The 22,534-nt window shown below is 37.2% G+C and overlaps 1 protein-coding gene across 1 annotated transcript in view; it reads right to left on the reverse strand.

Annotated features, from left to right (window-relative positions):
- rl (Mitogen-activated protein kinase rl) overlaps window positions 1-22,534 on the reverse strand; it is a 112,617-nt gene that overhangs the window by 23,127 nt on the left and 66,956 nt on the right. Inside the window, exons 2-4 of the mRNA XM_071590942.1 lie at window positions 12,816-12,942; window positions 9,953-10,063; window positions 6,825-6,959 (exon numbers count right to left, since the gene is read on the reverse strand). Coding sequence (XP_071447043.1) covers window positions 6,825-6,959; window positions 9,953-10,063; window positions 12,816-12,942 — 373 coding nt within the window. The remainder of the gene's footprint in view (window positions 1-6,824; window positions 6,960-9,952; window positions 10,064-12,815; window positions 12,943-22,534) is intronic.

Below are 22,534 nucleotides of genomic sequence, written 5' to 3' on the forward strand. Positions count from 1 at the left end.
ATTGGCATCATGTCATGAATATGACTGCACATTAGCGATCTTCTTTTTTTTTTAAATTCATCTTTTGCCACTCATTTTTTTCCCTGCTGCATGATTGGTTTAGCTTTCTGAAGAAAATATGTTCTGCCACTCACTTTAAGGAAATTCTGTGTTCTTGTAAATATATAATTCCACCTTTATCAAAAAATGGCTGAAAAATGGAAAAATATGTACTTTCCATTGCAAAAAAAACTCGAATTAATCACACATAATGAAAAAGGAGATTTTCTGTGTACATCTGTTTATACAAAACATATTATCCACGTATTTTGGTTATTTGTGTTTTTTTATTATCTGTGCTTTATCATGCATCCATTAGCATGGGTAATCGAGATTTTACTGCGCTAAAATGTTCACTAAAAGTAACAATTGGAATGAATGCAATAATTTCAGAGCGTAAAAATCATTCACCTTAACGGGGATTCGAACCCAGATCCCTCAATGTCTGGTCGAGTGCTTTAGCCAGTTAACCTATTGAAATTCACATTAGCCGATGACTCCATTTGAAGTTACTGTTGCGGCATCTCCTACAGTTTCTTTGGAATTTGTCAATGTATAAACAGCCTAAGTGTTTAAAAGTAAGTTTTAACCTTGTGGACTGTGGTGCGTCACGCATGACTATGAATGCCTGTGACATTGTGTGAACGGTATTTCATCACAACATCTTGTTCCTCCAAAGCCCCCAAAATTTCAGAGTTTAAGAGGACGCCTCGATAGCTTAAGTGGCTGAAGCACTTGACCGGATAATGAGGGATCTGAGTTCAAATCCCGGTCAAGGCGAATGATTTTTATGTTCTGAAATTGTTGCATTGAAATGCAAATCAGCGGATGACTCTGTTAAAAGTTACTGTTGTGGCATCTCCCGCAGTTTCTTTGGAAATGGAACGAAGCTGCAATTAGATGATATAGAAGTTAGTTGACTACGTCCCCGGATTCCTCTGACTTGATTTCATACCTAATTTGCTCATTTTTCTCATTTCTCTTCATGTAACAATTTTTATCCCAAGTGAAAGAAATATCATATGACCTTCCTAAAAACAAAATGCTTTTAATTCAAAGCGATGAAAGAATGAGAGAGCTATTGAAATTAATTCAAGTGTTAAAAATGCAATGTGAAGTTCCTGGTGTGGTACACATCAAACACATGTTTGGCAAAATGGGATTGGGTAACATATCACCAAGCACCAATGGGATATGGACCATACCGGTGATTTCATTCCAGACATACAACATTGTGAGAAAATGGGACAGAAAAAGGACGCATAGGTACGATTGGAGATACATGTATGAAGTGTAAAAATGGACATCAGGTTAAGGAAAATGTTTATGAAAGATACTCACCCCTTTTCGAACTTCCCATGTTGTTGCATTAATAACCTCCTATGCATATCTCCTTCCTCCCACCCCCCACTTCTCTTCCTCTTAGCTTTCTCTTCCCTCTGTCAACCACTAAATTAGCAACCCCTTTCAACACAACACCCCCCCCTGTCCTCCTACTTCACCAATAACAGACCCTGCCTCTCCTTTCCCACCCCCACTTCCTCCCTTGTACCCCACTTTCCCCTATATGATGTATTATATATTTCCCAAACATGCTATGAAGTTTTGTACCTGATGATGTCACCTAGATAGTCATACATTCTGATAATATCAACTGATAACAATGGTTGCAATACTTCTATAAAAATATTATGGATGATGATGAGTTAACAATGGTAGTGATTAAAGAAGGAATGCAAAATAAATATGCATTGGATGATCTTTCTAAAACCTGGTTTTTCTAATGGAAAAAACTATTTCATATATCTCCGGGTTTTATACATTATTTCTTCATACATACTAAAAATGCATGTAATGCTCTGTGGCCCCTTATGTTCCGATGAATTTAAGTCACAACATCTGATGCAAAATTAAACGGATAAACTGCGGTGATTTTTGCGAATCAACTTCTAGGACAATCAAATTCTATAGCAGACAAAAAATAAGGTTTTAGAACAAAATTAACATAGTTGGGGCTTGATTCAGAGGAAGTGTATACATGATATCCATACTAATAATGAACTTTCAACGATTTTTCAAAACTATTTTTTGCTGACCAAGCCACAGTAATAAACCCAAATATTGGTTTTAATAGGTGAGGATGAAGCTCACCTGGCACTATGGTGTGTGACACTCACACATATATACTCATTCCTTCCCTGTGCTGCTTATGGTTTTCTAGGAATATCTAGTACCTCAAAAATCTTTCAACTAGGGTGAAGATGAAGGTGCCCAGAGATGTTTTTGGGAATCAAACCCAGACCATGTGATCAGCAGCCCAGCACTCTATTCACTGGACAACAACATCCTACTTTCTTGCATATATATGGTAAAACCAACATCATTTTAACTATGACCAGTTTCAGAAGCAATTCAAATAGATGTACTAACATTCTTTAGTCACAAAAATCATTATTCGATGCTTGCTAATTATGTGAAATAATAGAATTGAATATTATTAAGTTTATTGAATTTTGTTCAATATTCACAATTTTTACCCCTATTCACAATTAATGCAATTAATATAGTAGTCATATGCCTGACTGCCACTAGGTTAAGGCTATGTTTTTCCAAACTGAAGAGAGATCGCCACTTGGTGGTAAGTTAGGGAAGGGTGATAAAGGGGTTGGACAATTATGGTAATGTTTTTGGTTCATTGTATAGCCATTACCATTTGTCATCGTTTATTTACATGCCGTCCCATTGTATACATTTGAATGAGGTTAAAAAATTTAGATTTTAAGTGAGAAAAATGTTTGACTTGAAATATCTCGATCAATCCCACGACTTTATTGTCAATTATTTTTTTACTACAGTAGTACCATCTACTTAACTTTCCTTTCTCCCATTTCGAAAGGCAAAGATAGAAAGAAAGTATCAGTAAAAAAATGATATGATACAGAGCAATATAGTTTTGAAAATTGTCTTAAAGATGAAAATGGTCGCTCATTGAAATCTTCAGAAATGCGGATACAAAAAAGATAAGGAAAATAAGTTGAACATAGACAGAAAACAAGTTTCGAGTAAGACAGGGAAAGAAAAAAGCTGCTATGATGAGATGCCAAGAGGAAGGAGATTAGGCTTTTTGAATGGCATTAAGACCAGTAGCCTATACATGGAACTGACTGTATGATGATTTAGTATAATCAGATGATATTTTATATCCAAACCTCAGATCAATAAAACACTTTAAAAATACTAGGCCAACAATGACTCATTAAATAATGCATATTAATATGCACATCAAATTAAACCTTGGCTAGTCATTGCACTAAAAATATTTCTTGCAGAATAGCAGCAAACAATATGATTCATAGAACAAAGCCATAAAAAGCCGGACACAAAATTATTCCCTAATCTTGAACCCTGAGCAAGTAAGTGAATAGACTAAGCAACACGCATTATAACTGCATATAATGAAACCCTATGAGATTAATCTTTTTATGTACTCAGTCACATATCACCTCTCTGATCAATCATCGCCCTTATCTGGATAATAATGACAGTTTTAAGAGAACCTGAGCATTATTACATTCAATTAGAGCTTATCTGCAAAGAAAGGACATTTTCCCAACTCTATTCCACTAAATGGAAAGGTAAGAGAGCTCAAAATATCCATACACTGGGCATGACTCGAAAGAAACAATTCACAGAAGGCATTTATTTTCAAGTTTCCATTGATGTATGCATTTATTAATGCAGGGAGATGAATCCATGTATGAATACACAAAATGTTATGAATTAACATTTCAAGTTTCATAACATCAAAAACAGAGGCCACAGAAACTGGAAAACAAAATTCAACGCAAACATTCTCGTTTTTATATTTTTCAAAAAAAAGTAGAAGTATATGCTTTACACGAGCACAAACACTTTCCTTACAGCCCTATTTTAATTAAAATGGAGTGGCCTGGAAATGATAAGAAAAAAACAGTATGCCACAGGCATAATGTGAACATAAATATCACTTAAAGCACAATTTAAGAGCAGTGCTAAAATGGAGAAGAATAAAAGAGGATGGTAAGTGACAAGTAATAATTTATATTCACAAAGATACATGAATTATGGCAATTTATGCACAAAAAAATTTAAAATTCAGCCTAATGTAAAGCATGGCTGATGCGCACTGTCATATGCAGTTTTACCATGCGTAACAGGCAGAGAGATAAGGCAACCAAACATTTGCACTCAAAAAGACAACACATTAAAGTATTTATGGAAGAACCCAACTCTTTTTTGTCAAAATGTCGATCAACCAAGTGAACATAGTCAGGTAGGGGAAAACAATGCAAAAGGTCAACATGGGTGACTGCAGAGACACCCATTGCCTGTCATTCCCTGTGATATGTCTTTTGATAAAAGATTTCATGATAGTTAAAAAAAAGACCAGTAAGATAGCATTCTAAAAGGGATATTGGGATATAACATAAATCCAACAAAATAACAATCTCTCTCAATTGCAGATTTATTATTATTTAGTAGTCTACCATTTAAGATACATTTTCGATGGACCCTACCTGTATATTCCTAGATTTCTAAGCTTTGGCTAACAAGACCAAAACTGACACGCTACACCATAATCAATTTCTTCATTGCCACATATGTTCTACCTCCCTTCATTCCAGTCAACATCCCTATTCTTTTCCCAGCCCTGCCAAACATTCTTCCCTCCATCACAGTGTTTAGAATTCCGCTGTTTACTTAAATTGTAAAAATGCACGCAGTTTAATTACCAGATAGAATGTGCTGATGAAGTTTACTCTACATGTTTTTGTTATATTGCCAATTTTAATAAGATTAATTACCAACATGGAAGTAATAAATCATTCCTTTTCTCACTCCCTGAATTCACTACTATTACCTCCATTTCTATTTCCTCTTGTGTTTTGGTTTGTGAAGGCACTTGCACATGCTATACTGAATGGTCTATTCAAAAGGTTCCCGAACTTTTGAAGTGTGCCTCCAGATGGTTATTTTTTAATCTGCTTGGGGGCGTTTTGTCCACAGAAACTTGAATAACAATCTTCAAACAATTAGTTGACATCTTGTTTTTTTTTATTAGTTACAGCCATTTATGCAAAGAGGTGTTTGTGAAGTGAAAAGATAAATCGGATCCACAGAAATGAGCCCTTGGAAGAGCAGCAATGTTCTGTGAAATTCCACGTGAAACTCTGAAAATCCTTCACGGAAACTTTTGCCAATTACCAAGGCATATGGTGCCCCCAAAATCCCCTCCTCTCCAAAAAAGCTCGACAAGTTCACTGAAATATAAAGGTGATGTTGATTGTTTTTTTCAATGCAAAGGGGGTTGTGCATCACGAATACCTACCTAGAGGCCAGACAATCAACACAGAGTACTACCTGGGGGTTATGGAATGCCTAAGAGAGAGAGTTAGGTGAAAATGGCCTGAAATTTGGAGGAACGGTGAGTGGTGACCGGTGAGTTTTTCACCACGACAACGTGCCAGCTCATTTTTCTCTCAGAACTCATGAGTTTTTAGCAAAAAACAAGACCAATGTGCTTCTCCACTCTCTCTACTCATCAGACTAGGCCCCATGTGACTTTTTCCTGTTCCTTAAACTAAAAACCTCGCTCAAAGGAAAAATTTTGCCACCATTCCAGAGATTCCAGAAAGAAAAATTTGATGGAAAAGATTAGGAACATTCCGGAAGAAGCGTTCCAGGACTGTTTCAAAAAGTGGCAACACTGTTGGGATAAGTGTATGTCTTGGGTAGGAAACTACTTTGAAGGGACCCTGACCAATAATTTGTAAAGTATTTTTTTGCAATAAAAAAGTTCAGGGACTGTTTGAACAGACCTCGCATCCAATTACTTCAACCTTTAAAACATTCCCTCAAAAAAAATTCCAGAGAAAAATATATTATTTCTGAATACTTCCCGGCATTTCTGACTCATTTCCAGATATTTTTCTAAAACTTTTGACAGAATTGAACGCTACCCAACATTTTTCATTTTCCTATTTGTTTTTGCACGGGTACCCTTAATAACAACGAAGAATTTTATTAGCTGACATTTATGTTATGCATTAATCTAAAAATAAGAAAAATGTAAACGATATTAATTACTGAAACTTTAGAAGACTTAAATCAAAGAACAAATACAATACTAATTAGATCTGGGAGCCACTAATTGATACCCTTAACTATGAGCACACAAAAATATGCAATAACAACACAACATTCACGTTCAAAGTAGAATTTAATCTTGTAAAATTTTGTTTACCTGATACAGGAGAATTTAATTTTTAAAGAATAGACAAAGATATGATTGAGTGTTCAGATTTTCATGCAAGTTTTGCAACAATGAAACCCGTTTGTTAAAAGTTTCTGTAAATTTGGATAAATAGTTCAATTAAAAATTGCAGTGGTAATTCAGAGATAATTAAAATATCCATGTTATACAACAACCAATAATTTAAAACATAATGCATTCATCCATTACAACTTGTACATCATTTAAACAAAACCTTTTGACAACTTCTAAAGCAGCAGTCTTTTAATGCTCATGGTTGAGCAATGGCAACAACTACATGCTACAATATGCAGAAAAAATCAATTGTAAATGCTTAGAACAAAAGACAGCTGTAACGAACTCTGATGACACACAGGCAACAATGCTTAAGCAAGTATGATGAGAAAGGAAGAGGTAGGCTAGAGAGGATGCTTGTAGAATGGGAACTGGTTTATATTAACATTAATCGTGGCCATTAATTATTAAAACTCACCTTGAGATCGCAAGTTGTGTTGAGGAGGAGGTTACTAGGTTTAAGGTCTCGGTGAAGGACATTCGCTGAGTGGATGTACTTGAGTCCTCGAAGGATTTGATATAAGAAGTAGCAGATGTGATCATTACTGAGCCTCTGAAATTAAAAAGAAGCTGGATGTACGAACAATATTTTAACTTTTGTTCTTACCTTGAAAAGCTCAGACAACAAATGGCAATCATAAAATATTAAACTACATATGAACATTTGTAGTCCACGCAATAGAGGTGATCACACCTTAGGTCTTGTGTAAGCCATGGAGTGAGCCATTATCTATATGCTATCATTATTTTTTATATTTACTGTTGATACACAAGCCAATGTTATAAATAAACATTCATGCATAATATACTTATTGAAAAGTGTTGTATCCTAGAAATAAAGGAGAAAAAGTCAGCAGGACCATATCAAGAAAAATTTATTGAAAAAATTACTTCTAATGAAACTTTTTCTCAATTTATAACAAACAATTGGTAACCTTTCCATAAAATAAAACCCAAAACATAATGGAAAAGAATATGTTTCAATACTGATATCAAATCTATCTAGGCATAGAGCACAAAATTAACTTCAGTACACAATTTCACAATAAAGGGAATTCAAATATTAAGAGGAATATTAGAAACAGTAAAAAAAACATTATCAATGCATTATCTGATGAGGACACTGAAGCATTGCAAACAGCAAAAGGCACTAGCAAAGCTATAAAACCTCTTAAGAGGACCATTCTCATGTATGGGCAAAAATAATCTTTATTTTTTTCCACAGTGCTGAAATTCTCAGTCATGTTATACTAATCACATTAATTTAAATACTACAGCCCACCTTGAAATAGATAATTTAATGCTCTGATAACATTATGTATTTAGAAGTTGAGTCAGGCATCAAAGTATCTTTAATTAGAATTTTATCAAATCCAAATATATAATGAAAGGGAGGATCATAGATAGCCCCCTCATGTATCCACCAATAGTGCAAGACAAGCCAAAATAAAAAAGGGGATAACATATTCGATACTGTCCAATGCAATCATTTACATTATGTTAAGATTTCATTACAAAATAACACATTAATTTGTTTGAAAAGGTTTAGCCCTACAACATCTTTTCATGAGCTACTAAAGTGGTTGTGAACCTAACACCAGTAGCCAGTTGTTCAGTTTAACTCCTCTGTAATATTGAATTCATTTCCCCTAGAGGCATGCCTTTTTAAGAAGAGTACATAAAAAATGCATAAACAATATATAATCAGTAATATTTCAAAAATTTTAGATGAGGTCTAAAGATGTTCTAGATGAAAAATTTAGCAAATTCTAAATCTAAATTATGTTATTGAACAAAGAAAAACTTTGCTCAATAATGAAGGTGCATTGCCTAAAAAGATAATACAACATATAGCTCTGCTCCAGAAGTGACTGTGGTACAGGAAAATATTTACAGGAACACGTGATTTGAGAAATTTAATACAAAACACTGTTGAGTGCAATTTAGAGATTCAATGAGAAACATGAATATCCCACTTCACATTATGCTGTTAATGAACTCGATAAGATTTTAGCACTTGATTGAGCACTGGATAAACTGAAATCTAACACCTACATACACGTACTACCTTGATCAAAAAGTTCCCGGAATAACCACCGTGTGGCGCTCCCATCGTTCCGATTTGAGTTCTGTTTTTTTTGTTAAATTGGTACATCTGTTGTTGATATTCCCTTTAAATCTTAGTGTCATAACTTGACATTTGCAAAAGTTACGTAGCCAAGAGTACATCTATCTCTGTGTGTGTTGGCGATTTTTTACAATTTTAGAAATGGATTTAAATTTGCAACAACGAACTTGTATTAAATTTTGCGTAAAAAACGGATTTAGTGGCGCACGGACGTAGGAAATGTTGGAAAAGTGTTTCGGCAACGATTCTCTAAAAAAAAAACGGTCGTTTACCAGTGGCACGAGCGGTTCAGAAGTGGTCGTGAGTCAATCGAAGATGATGAACGCAGTGGCAGACCATCGACATCGAAAGTCGGTGAAAAAATTGATAAAGTAAAAGAAATGTTGGTCAATAACCGCAAATTAACCATCAGAGAAATAGCGGAGGACTTGAACATTGCCTATGGATCCGCCCAAGACATTGTGGTTAATGATTTGGGTTTCCGTCGTGTAGCAGCAAAGTTGGTGCCAAAAGACCTCAATTTCATGCAAAAAAGAGACCGTGTTGACGTCGCAAAAGACATGATTTGCGAGGCTGAATCCGATCCCACATTCATCAAAAGGATCATTACTGGAGACGAGACGTGGGTTTATGAGTACGACACGCAATCCAGACATCAGGCAAGTGAATGGCGTTCACCAAATGAGCCGAGACCAAAAAAACCACGTCGTTTTCAGTCAAAAAAGAAGGCAATGCTGACGGTTTTCATGGATTACAACGGTGTAGTGCATCATGAATTTTTGCCAGAAGGCCAGACAGTAAACAAAGAGTATTATTTGGGCGTTATGAGACGTTTGCGTGAAGCAATTCGCCGAAAAAGACCAGAAATGTGGGCAGAAAACTCGTGGATTTTGCACCATGATAACGCACCGTCGCACAGTGCTATCATTATTCGTAATTTTTTGACGAAAAATGCAACAAATACCATCCAACAGCCACCGAATTCACCTGATTTGGCTCCCTGTGACTTCTTTCTGTGACAATCGAGTTAAAAAACCATTACGGGGAACGCGTTTTAGCAGCCGAGAGGAAGTAATGTAAAAATCGCAGGAAGCACTGATGGACATACCGAAAACCGACCGTAACTTTTGCAAATGTCAAGTTATGACACTAAGATTTAAAGGGAATATCAACAATAGATGTACCAATTTAACAAAAAAAACAGAACTCAAATCGGAACGATGGGAGCGCCACACGGTGGTTATTCCGGGAACTTTTTGATCAAGGTAGTAATCATGTAGATTTGCATGAATTTGTTGGCTTTTCATACGGTTTTATTCTCTTTTATGGGTGGTAACCTAACATCACCCGCCACATGCCCCTGCGGCAGCTTGCGGGATATTACGTAGATGTAGATGAATCAAAAACAACATTCTTACCTGAGTTTTTAGCAATTTATACAGGTCTGTTTCCATCAGGCACTGAACTATGTACACATCTCTCATCTGGTCTATGGTAACAGCACGCAGTATGTCTCGGATGTCAATTATCTGTCCCAAGAAAATATTTTTGAATTTTTAATAAGCATGAAAAACACTTGCATTACCATAAATGGTACATTTTGCATCAAGGCTAGCAGTCTTTCAAAAAGGGTGCAACACAAAAAAGGACACTGAGAGGGTACCTTTTAAATATCAACATTAAAATCATTATGCAATGTTTGGCACTCTTTAAAAATATTTTGCACATTAAGGCCGGCCAATTCAATGTAGCCTTTAATGTAATATGATTTTCTCTCCAGCATGCTAACATGTAATGTAGCAATGACCACATTTAAATCAGATTAAGGATTTATTTTCCACTAGATGGAATGCCTGAAATAAATGCACATCTTCCTCAGCGCATTGCCTACATTGCCACAAGGGTTGCTAAATTAGTTAAAATCACTGCCATTTACCAGTTACGGTCAAACCATCATCAATCTATGGGAAAGAGACACTCTTAATAATTGACAATAATTTGATATTTTATGCTTATGAAATGGCTTACAAAAAGAATTATATAAATTAATAGCATTGGGTCTAGTGACAGTGCGTCTAACTTACATGCTGTCAAATTTTAAAGCTAAAAAGCTAACTAAGCAAAAGCTAAGTTTAAGCAATTTGTGTATAAAGGATTTTCATTTTAAACATAGAGAATTTATTTTTCTTGAGAAATTTAATTAAATGTCAGAGAAATGTCATTAATTGATTATGGACGTCATTCATTGATTTAGAAATTTCATTCATTAAGAAATATCACTCCATCACCAGAAACTAAATTTTTGAAGATCTTAAGTCATCTGTCACTCTCAAGCAGCATGAATTTAAAACAGACTCTTTGTCAAAGTATATCCTGTGAATGAGTTAGGTGAAGGTATCCTCATGCAGCTCCGCAAAAGTCTGCTGAAACAACATCAGGCTACATTAGGGAAAATGTAATACATCATGAAATAACACTCTCAATAAACAATAGGACAAGAGATGTGATAAAAGAATAATAAAATCTAAAATAAAGGAAGTGTTAATGCAAGGATACTCACTGCTCCTTGCCCATTAATGTGTTTTCAATCATAATAAGTGAAATAAATGGAAAGATATAGCAATATACGAATAATTTAAGAAATGTTAAGCATATAATGGACCACAGACAATGCAGATGAACATAATGGAATGAGACAACAAAATATAAAAGAAGAAAATCTAAAGTTAATACTATAAATTAAATAACCTTCCAACTACCTATGGACATAAGCAGTCCTAGCAACATAGTAAATAGGGTTAAGGGTAAAGGAAATAAGGTACTATGGCAGAATGATGAAAAATAAATAAGCATAAGATTGTGTGCTTTAAACACTGGGTGAGGGTGGAAGTGAACAGCAAACATGAACAAGATGAAGAGCTTCACTGATTGGGCATATGCTGAGGAATATGACATTACTTAAGACCAGCACTGACTACAGAAAAATGAGGGACTGATTCACAAGAAGAAAGAGATGGAAGATGTAAGCACTGAAAGGAATGATTAAGGTTTAAGGAGACTGGTAGGTTACTGGCTATCTTGGAGAGCAACTAGTATTTGAATGAGGTATCTCTGGGGCATTTAGAGTACAGGGATGGGTGACACAACTTGATATCATCTGACAAAAGTGAGAGGCATTTTGGTGTCTTTGCAGCACCCCCTCAATCTTCGCTTCATCACGCAATGGCTTAATCTTTCCCCTTTTGCATTTAGGGGTCTCTTACATTTGATGTTTGGTCAAAATACGAGGGTCATCCGGAAAGTAGTACCCGTTCGTGCCGCATGAAGTGCTGACGACGCGAGTAGCCGCTGGACGAGGCCAGATAGCTTCAGTGGCTTGTCTGCCTTCTCTGAGCCAAGTTGCGTGACGCTAGCATTGCCTGTGTTGTTTCTGTGATTGTTTACAATGTTTAAAAAAATTGAGAACGCCGCCAGTTGTGAAGTGAGGGCAGTGATTAAATTCCTCAATGCAAGAAACGTTCGCCCATGTGATATTCATCGCCAATTAAAGGAGGTGTATGGAGACAATGTAATGGACGAGTCGTCTGTTCGGCGGTGGTGTCGCAACTTCAACATGGGGAGGGGGAACACACACGACGATGAGCGTTCGGGGAGACCGTCGCTCATTACAGACCAACTGGTGAGCTCAGTTGACGAATTCGTGAGGAACGATCGGCGCGTCACAATTGATGACATCTGTGAGCATTTTCCCAATGTTTCTCGAACAATTGTTCATGAAATTGTTAAACACCATCTGCATTATGCAAAAATTTGTGCAAGATGGGTCCCTCGCGTATCTCAATGAGCTGGCGGCGAAGGACTATGCAGCAGGAATACAGAAACTTGTCACACGTTATGACAAATGCCTTAATTTGCTTGGAGATTATGTTGAGAAGTAGTTTAAAGTATCCTCTTTCAAATAAAATTTTTTATGTTTGTTAATATTTACTTTTGTCTTTTTATTTCACGAACGGGTACTACTTTCCGGATGACCCTCGTAAATACTTCATATAGCTACCAATAACCCCTAAAGTAATAAGTGGTCTCTCTCTTGAAATATGCTTCAATAGACATGTTTTTATCAGTGTGAGTAGCTGGCTTTGACCATGTAGACCTTAATATATGGCACGTGCTTTGCAAAACAAGTATGAAAAAGTTTGTGTTTGATATCTCGCACCAAAAACTAATCTGTCTTCCCTAAATAAAAGCTTATATTTAATATTTTCATATTACAGCACTTACATTTTCATGTTTAAACCTTGTCAGTATTTTTATTTCCCTCAGAGTCCTCTGGCAGTATGTTTGGTGCTCAAAGGGTGATATCTTCTTGATTGCAACCTTTGTTTTGGTAACGTTATCATATGCAGACCTGAAAAGAAAAAAATTCAGTTATCAGGAGAGAAAATTTTAAAGAACCATAGGATATAATACATTAAGATTATAACAGCAATCTGACCATAAAATACACAAGCATTTGGCTTTCCAAAATTAAAACTTCGGTTAAATTCAAAGCAGAGTGACAGACTTCTCAGCAGCACCCTGACTCCTATATTAGTGGCATTTATAGAACACTTCAATTCTAGCAGATGCTATAGTTGAAGTGCTCTAAAACATTAGAATTGTATGCTAAATGTTTAAATAATTACTAATCAGTACTTAACAGTGGGTTGATGATGCAGTATTATTGCCCCTTGTAACTGCCCATTCTTAATTATTAGAGCATATTAAATTATAATAAAGACCCTGATAATCCAGAACCCACCACAATATTTATAGCAGAAAATAACTACCACCAGTTTAGTAGGATGAAAGGACCGAGAGCAGTAGTAGCCACTTCCAAAGATTCCAAACGCAATATGCTTTCATCTACCATAAACTGCACAAGATTATGGTAGACGACCTAATCCAATTATTTCTATTTGAGAGTACTCAATTATCACCAATTAAAAATGAAAACTTGAAAAAAGTGCAATTCTATCAATCAGGTTTTTTATGCCTCAATTGTTATGTAACTTTGAAACATTTAGGAAAGTAACAAGAGCATTTGAGTCTGATTTTTGGCTGTGAAATTAGGCACTGCGAAGGCTGCTAACCACAAGTACCCTATCTTTCATCAGAAAAGAAGGCCTTTTTCAGATAGAAAGTTGAGAAAAGCCATGGAAAAATTAGCAGTGAAAACTAAAAAGAATGAAAAATGCCACAATATTCAACGAGTAAAATAAAAAAATAAGGTTGCTCAGTGAAATACAATAATAAACCGTTACACTTTTAACTTTGCCCTCTATTCATATGGACAAATCAGAAATGATTTAAAGAAAAATATATCACGGGCGTAGTTTTAAGGGTAGGAAACCAGCAGCTGAGGTCATTTAGGAGGAAAAGGCATTAAATTCAGTTCTATAGTGTACTTTTGCTAAAAAAAACCCATTTCTTATCATATTTCAAGATAAAACAGTCCCACCTTCATCAAATGAGAACTCCAAACACTGCCACCTTGATCATACAACTTTTTATTTGTTCGGTAAGAAGGAAAACACAGATAAGATCAAAATGTGCGATCATTTTGGAATTCCTTGCTTTCCCACACACAGCTTTAACCAAGCTGTGTGTGATATTTCAAGTACCAGATATTACTAGGCAGCTGAATGTGGCATAGGGGAATAGCCTACCTACCCAGGTGTGTGTTTTACACATAAGTAGGGTTTTGATTGGGGAGAGCTCATCCTCAACCATCCAACTAACCTTATGGTTGACTATGAATTGTTGTTTGGTCTGTATCATATACTGATTATGGAAAATGTAAGTGAAAGCATTCCCAGTAAAGCAATACCAAACTAACATTTCTTAATTATATATTTGCCTTTTTTCATCTAAAATGGCAAATGACGTTAATTTTGGGCATCGCCCTGTCTACAAAGAATTAGTAGAGGACAGTGAAAATCATATAATTAGTGATATCTGTAAATAACAAAATTATCTGAAATGAGTGAAAATTATTCCTAACAAGTGCAATCAAAGTAAAATTCTGCAAGTAAAAGCAAAGCAAAAATAATGCAATAAAAGTAAAGTCTCTGTCAGGAGTATGATGCAAACATCATAACATTATTGTCTACATTAAAGGTTCAAAGAATAGTACAGTAACAATTAGTTGCTTGAGGATAAAATGGATACATTGGGCTCATTCTACACACAAGAATTGAAGCAAAAAAAATTAACAGCCAAATATCGTTATGCCATCCTCCACGGATGTAATGAAAAGTTGGGAGTTTTGGGAATTGAAATATTAGATGAATTGACTCCCTTAATGCTCCAAAAATAATTGTGAAACTTAAACAGTGAATTTATTCTAAATTCTTACATACATGCCCATGAAACAACAGCTCACCATACTGTTAATTTACGAAACACCAATTAATAGTAAGAGAAAACAAATGTCCAAACATGTAAATAATGAAAACTAGTATTTACAAACTAATTTGCACACGAGCAAAAACTAATTTTTATACACCAGAACATAGTGGTACTGTTAATAATGCTACTCCGTTCAAATAATGGCCACTTTAGTCCTAAGAAACAATGATGAAAATTCAAAAAACAACTTCTAAAGAACATTTCTTCCACCACCTCGGACTTCCGAGGTGCGCGGCGGCGTGAATAAACTACTTCCTTGACTTTTACGGGGTTTTGTGTCAAATATTTAATTTCCCTGACTTCCGCTTGTCACGGCCCAATGTCACCGCGTGCACGACTTGGCATGATTCCTCAGCGGCGCGGCGTGAGGAGCCCGCGGCGAATAAGCGCTGAGGAACAAAAGACTGCAAGGAATGCTAACGGTTAAGCTAAAAAAAAAACGAGCAAAGAACTCTTTGGAAAGGACGGTTTGCGTACGTGAGGTCAAGAAGAAAAGTCGTCAATGAACCGACAGTTGATCTGGAGTCATGCTTGACGTCTTGAAATTAAATCCTTTTAGCTCACGTAAACAAAACCTTCATCAACTGACAACAAATGTGTAAAACTATTTATTATTACGGATAGCCACATTTAATGGATTCTCGTTCCCGAAGTTTTCCTGATAAACATCACGTCATTTTTCTCGATTTCTCTGCCGAGCGTTTGGAATCTGTTTAGGCATTGTTTGCTAGAGCAATAGAGGCTAGAGCATTGACTTCTGTCAGTTACCGTACAAGCGATGGTCTACAGCAATGCAAACACGAACTTAACTCACAGCTCATCTCACGAAAGTCCTTTGCATCCAAATTTACCGATTCCCATATTAATTAATATTAAGTAATCTACCGGTCCAGGTAGGTTTTGGATGGACAAAATTACCATGTAAATATTTTGTGACTCCTAACAAAACACAATCCAGCATCCTACTCTACATCAGGTCGCTCTTCATCTCCGAGTACTTTCTTCCTCCCTTCATCCAGTCCGACATCCCTATCCTGTTCCTTCCCTTTCCTCGTTTGCCTAACATTCTCCCCTCTATTACAGTCAAAACATCCCATTTCCGATCAATACGCCCTTCATCCATTTTTCCTGCCTCCTTAGGATTTCTCCCAAAAAAACCCCTCTCCTCGCCCACCATACCAAGTACTGTACTGTAGTCCACCCGCCCACCTACCTACCTACCTACTCTGTCCTCATTTGTACCTACTATACCTACTCTGTCCTTATTTGTTTTCCTTTCGGTCCATTTCACCTTCTCCATTCTTCTCCGCACCCACATTTCAAAATCCTCCAATCTATTTCTATCATCCTTTTTCAATGACCACGGTTTCGCACCGTACATAACTACGCTCCATATCAAAGTTTTTACGAGTCTTTTCTTAACATCCTAACTCAACGTCCCTGTCCACTCCCTCCTCCTTGTGAAAACCTTTTTCCCAAATGCAATTCTTTTCCTTATGTCCTTACATCTCTGATCGTGTTGGTCCAGAACACTTCCGAGATACGTAAACTGTTATACCTGCTCTACTTTTGCCCTCCTATTTTAACGTTTAGCTTTGTCTTTTTTTCAGGTATATCGCATAACCTTTGTTTTATTAATATTATATTGATTCTCATCCCGTATCTATCGCAATGAATTTACAATTTACACAGCAATGCTTTCAATCCCTTGGCTGACTGACAAACTAAAGCAAACCTAACGGATTTTACGATTTTCCCGCCCACTTTCAATACTACCTCCAGTTCTTTCCATGCCTCTGTAATCTATTCCTCCACATAAACGTTGAACAGCACCGGTGACAATGGACAACCCTGACTTACACCTCTTCCTAATACAGCCCATCCGGACTCCCCGTTCCCCACTCGCACCTGAGCAGTCTGAGACATGTACAGGTTGCGGATTAGCCTACTGTCCCTCCAATCAATTCCAATTTTCCGCAATATACTAATAAATTTTTCACAATTCACTCTATCAAAAATCTTTTTGAAATCTACTAAACAGGCAAATACGTGCCGATTGTATTCTATATGCCTCTCCCCTTTCTAAGGCCAAACTGATCATCCCCAAAGAAATCATTTACATTGCTCTCCATCCTTTGGTTGATGATCCTGAGAACGACTTTAGCAGCATGGGAAATCAAACTTATTGTACTATAGTATTCCTTCCTCATAAATACTACGGATAAGTCCATTTAGATTCTTTCTTCCACATTTTCCTTAACCTTCTAGTATTTCCGCAGGAATGTTGTCTACCCCCACGGCCTTGCTTGATGTCATCTCCCTTAATACCCTTTTCATCTTATCGTCGAGTAAGCCTGGACCTAGGCTATCTTCCTCTACGTCATGTTCCTTTTCTATGTCTAACTTAGTTGGTCTAAGTTCTTTACTATACAGTTCTTCTATATATTCCTTCCACCTCTCTTGGATCTTTTATGTGTCAAATATTATCTTACCTGCTTTACCTCTAACTGTTAGCATAAATCTTCCCTTCTTACTTCCCGATAGTGATGTAACCTTGCTGTACTGCGCACCAATTTCACCCTTCCTCTGCAAACTTTCCATATCCTCGCACTACGTCTTCCGCCATGCTTCTTTGCTTCATTTGTGCCCGTCTCAATTTATTAATTAACTCATTGTACTTCATTTTGCCTAACTCGGTGTTTACATTCTTCCATTTTCTTCTCTCATCCATCTTTGCAATCATCTCATCCGTGATCCACGGTTTCCTTGCACTTTTTCCGTTAACGGTTCGTTTAGTGTCTTTTGCGGCTTTCGATATCCCTTTCTTGATACATACCCTTTTTTCTTCGATGATACTCAGTGCTTTATCGCCATCCATGATTTTCTCTACAGCCTGCTGGAATTCCTTCCTTGTTAATCCACTTGTCAATACATGCTTCTACATTCCATTTTCTAACCCCCGCCCCTGCCTTATCTTTTTGAAACGGACGCTACACTTCATGACAGCAAAATTGTGGTCAGAATCCACATCCGCTCCAGGGAAGCTGTGCGAATTGATGACACTGTTCCTAGTAGTAGTTTTTAGGGGAGGCGACCAACAGCTAAGGTAATTTTTGCGCCATTGGGGATGGATGGGAGAGGAAGGGTGGAGAGAGACCGGCGTCGGCATTAGCCTACTATTGTCGGAAGGCGCCAAGGGGTCCACAATTTAATGTGCCATCCGACGGACGTCGTACTCCCTCAAAAAGCCCTTCACAAATTACCTCAATTAGGGATCGGGATCCCACTGAAAAAAATCTTCCGCCTCCGGGATTCGCACCCGAGCCCTCACGGTGGGAAGCCTGTACGTTAGCCACCGCACATTCCCGATCCCTGACACTGTTCCTGCATCTGTGTCTTACCAGAATACTTATATTCTGATTCCTTTGTGAGTCATCTGACATTTTCCATGCATGCCTACGCTTTTTGTGGTGTCTAAACCAAGTGTTGGGGATAACTAACCCCTGTCTCCGGCAGAACTCAATTGCTTTCTCCCCACGGTCATTCCTAATACCTTAACCGTAGTCCTCCACCTCATCGCCAATTCTTCCTTTGCCTATCATCGCATTCTAATCCCCCATCACTATCAATTGGTTTCCCTGCAGGAACAAGCGATTATGTCCTCTTAACTGATTGTATATCCCATCGACTTCTTCCTCCTTCTGATTGCTTGGTGGCATGTATACCTGAAAAATGACCAAGTTCGTCGGTTTTGCTTTCATCTCTACCAGTAATATTTTATCCGTTGCTTGTTCTATGTTTACTACGCTTCTTCCTACCTCTTCATTTAATATAATGGCAACCCCTCGTTGGCTCTCGTCCCCGCCGCTGTATATTATTCTATAACTATCACTCCAGTAATCCTCACTATCCTTCCATCCCACCTCGCATTAACCTAAAATATCTATATTTTCTCTTTCCATCTCTCACTTAATATTCTCTAATCTTCATATCCTCAACAGTATTCCAATTTCTAACTAAATTGGTCTTGTTCCTTTGCGTCTTCTGCCCTCCTGCTGTCGGTTTTCTTTAGCAAGGGTTTCGTGAGATGACGACCGCCAAAGCCTTGCCTCTACCAATGCCGGGTACAACACACGACTGATTTGGCCGAGTCCCGTAGTTGCCAGGACTCATATTATCTATACTGTCCATCATTTTATTCTCGGGAATAATAAATGAGGTGGTTTCCAGTGGCCTTCCTCAACAGTGTTTTAGACGTGACACCATAACACAATGGCCGCCCCGCTGGGGTCGGACGCCTTTGTAGCGGCCTCAATGAGGAACAGTCGCTGCGTGGACTAACTTTCGTCTGGCTCCTAACCTTCGATCTATCTGGCATGGGTGACCCTACCAGGAGTAATTATCATTGCTCCGGCCACCACAGCTCTAGGGGTCATCGTAACGCACAATCTCTTCCACCACGTCTAGGTTGTAGTCCACGGGAGGGGATTCCCATATAATATTCCCACGAAACACGAAATTCCCAAAGTTTTCAACAAATTCGGCCCTTTCCCCCATTTTTCCCGCATTTTTAAATGAATTAAACATTCCCCGACTGAGGGCCCCCATGGGAACCTCAATAATTATTAATACGGAATATATAATTAAGCATGAAATTTATATATATTCTATTGTTTCAGGCTTCACTTCGTGGAAGTACGAGTCTTTCTTTTTAGCATGGACATGAAATTTATGCCGAGATACCGGAGTAATACGGTGATTACAATAACTAACTAAATTTTAGAGTATACTATAAGCCTTTTAATAACACTACTACTAGAACATGCATGGAAGTTACAGAGCCGTATTAATAATTTCAAAGGCTTTCCATAGAAAATTGAAGAATATTTTCAGTAAGACAGTAAAGAATCCGAATGAATTCCGTCACACACATTGCTACGTTTTGAAGATATAGAACTACATCATGATTTGATCCAAAAAATTAAAATACAGTCGTAAAAAATATGCAAAGTGAACCTAGTAGTCAATAATTCTGAAATTATTTCCCACTAGTGGCTAGAAATGAAATCTTGCTTAATTGCATAGTACTTCTGCATAAACAAAGTTCGCACAGTCGAAGGTGAAAATAGTATAAAAATCGTCTCGACTCGAAAACCTAATGCGGGAACCCGCAAGCTTAAAATTTACTTGGCATCTGTGGCGCCCCCGGGGTCCTGGTTCGGGAAATCTCGAGACCCCTCATCGGTAAATCTGGCAGTGACCTGGGTGAAAAATGCATGGTGACCGATCTTCAAACAGTCATCCAGGAGATGAGAGACTTCAGTATTTCCCCTTCATCAAGCCACAAGCTTCTGAGAAAAAAATTGAACGCTCTAATCTCTTATCCTCCCCTTTCCCTCATAAAAATACGAAGGCCCCGTCTCGCTGAAGCCAAAAACGAATTTTGTAAACATGAGACGGAATGGGGCATCGATTATACGTAAGCCGCGGTCAAATTCAGCGCACTCGAATGTGGATCCCGGAGGGATACAGTGAAATCTCGGCGCAATATATGCGCATACATCACTTCGCCAAACTAGTGGGGAGGTCTCTTGAAAATCGTTGTGTGTGATGCAACATTCGTAAATCAGGCAAATTTTCAAAAGCTGACCCACCGCATGATTTAAAGAGTGCGAAACAAAAAAATGCGGTCTGACAGGTTGAACTGTGTGTTAATTATTAACACAAATTTATTCGCTGAAAAATTACCGCTAATATTGAACACAAGCATTCATATACGCTCACTCAAGCCCTGCAAATTTCTAGAACTATAAAAGTATTTATTTTTGTGCAACATCGTAATCGATGACGGCATGCGTGTACAGCTTTCGCAAAAATTCCGCACTTGTTATTCATTTGCATTTAGGGAAATTCAGCTAAGATATAATTTCCTTTATGACAACGAAGTATTCCTGCATTATTAATCTCACTACAGTAACCGACTAATATTTTCTATTCGTTTGGCGTGTTCTTCACTAGACTTAACCCTGTGTACATATTAATTTTTGGAACGCCGTATCTAACAGCGAGACAGAATTATTTCCAACTTAAACATGAAAATGATTGCGATATTGAGACCAAATATAGCAACTGAAATTTTAAATTCCAACTAAACTACAAGGTCGAAGTATAACCAACCATAATAGAACAATATATTTCCATTGAGTGCCGATTTTCGTTGTTTGATTGCACGCATTCATTAGTAATACATCTCCATTACAGTTGCGTTTTTATGGATCCAAAAAAACTACACAACATCGCCGGGGTCTTTCACAGACTAGGCTCTGCTACTATTTGAAATTCCCACCTAACACTACAATGAAAGGTAATTTTTAAAATTCAGAGTTTCTACCTCCTTTCCCGACATTTTCCATATATTTCCATCTTTCCCTCCTGATTCTCGCCTACGCAATATTCTCACATCTATCCTAAAAGAGCCGATTGGTGCGCGTCTACGCGGCGGAATATTATCTTGTGAGTTACACTTCTGTATTCAAGTATTACTTTATCGCGGAGGTATAGCGAAAATCCCTAAAAATCGAGCACACATATCACATTTTTCAAACTACAAACATTTTAATATTACAAAAGAAAACAAATATGAACATCGAGTAATTTCGGCTCGGTGCACGAAATATTTTCGAGTACATCGTTTTAACGAGTTCTAATACTTTAACCCATTAAAACTTAAACTGGCTTCTCCAAATAATGCATTCAATTTTATCGATGGCTAACATCAAATTTATATATATATATATATATATATATATATATATATATATATATATATATATATATATATATATATATATATATATATATATACACACACACACATATATATATACACATATATATATATAATATGAATAAATAAATATATATATTTATTTATTCATTCATTTATATCTGTAGCTGAGGTATTACATCGCCCAAAAAGTGCCGAATGGAACCCTTTTTCTGGACTCATGGGCAGTGAGCGTGACTTTTGAGCGTTCCACAACAACAAAATGGAGTTGGTGCTCACAAAATCCTCCCACGCAGAACGACTCTTTCATAACAATGAAAAGTTTTCAAACATCTGCAAATCCTTTCGTTTCAGCGTTATCCCCCGAGCGATTGTTACGCTTTGAAACCCTCCGATGAAATTCGGTTAGGCGCGTCCCTTGCGCTACCATTTTCTTCTCAAGTCACAAATTAAGACTCCAATAAAAGAAATACCAACCGGACCAAGGAAAGTAAAGGATGAGATTTTTTTTAGAACCGAAGGAATCGGGCCCGGCAATGGACCGTCACTTCATTTCATCCACTTTCAATTTAAAAACTTCCATCCAACCATGGACGTTCGAACAATGCTCGACTTAAATTATACGTAAAACGAGGGGAAAATTAATAAAAATAAGTGCTTTTACGAGCTCGCTTTGGACAAATGAAGAATACCAGGGTAACATAAGAAGGGTGGTAGACGCGAAGGGAGTGGAGGTGGTCTCTGAAGGAGATGAGAGAGGCGA

Source organism: Hetaerina americana, unplaced genomic scaffold (assembly GCF_022747635.1).
Source record: "Hetaerina americana unplaced genomic scaffold, ioHetAmer1.1.p SCAF_4, whole genome shotgun sequence".
NCBI lineage: Eukaryota > Metazoa > Arthropoda > Insecta > Odonata > Calopterygidae > Hetaerina > Hetaerina americana.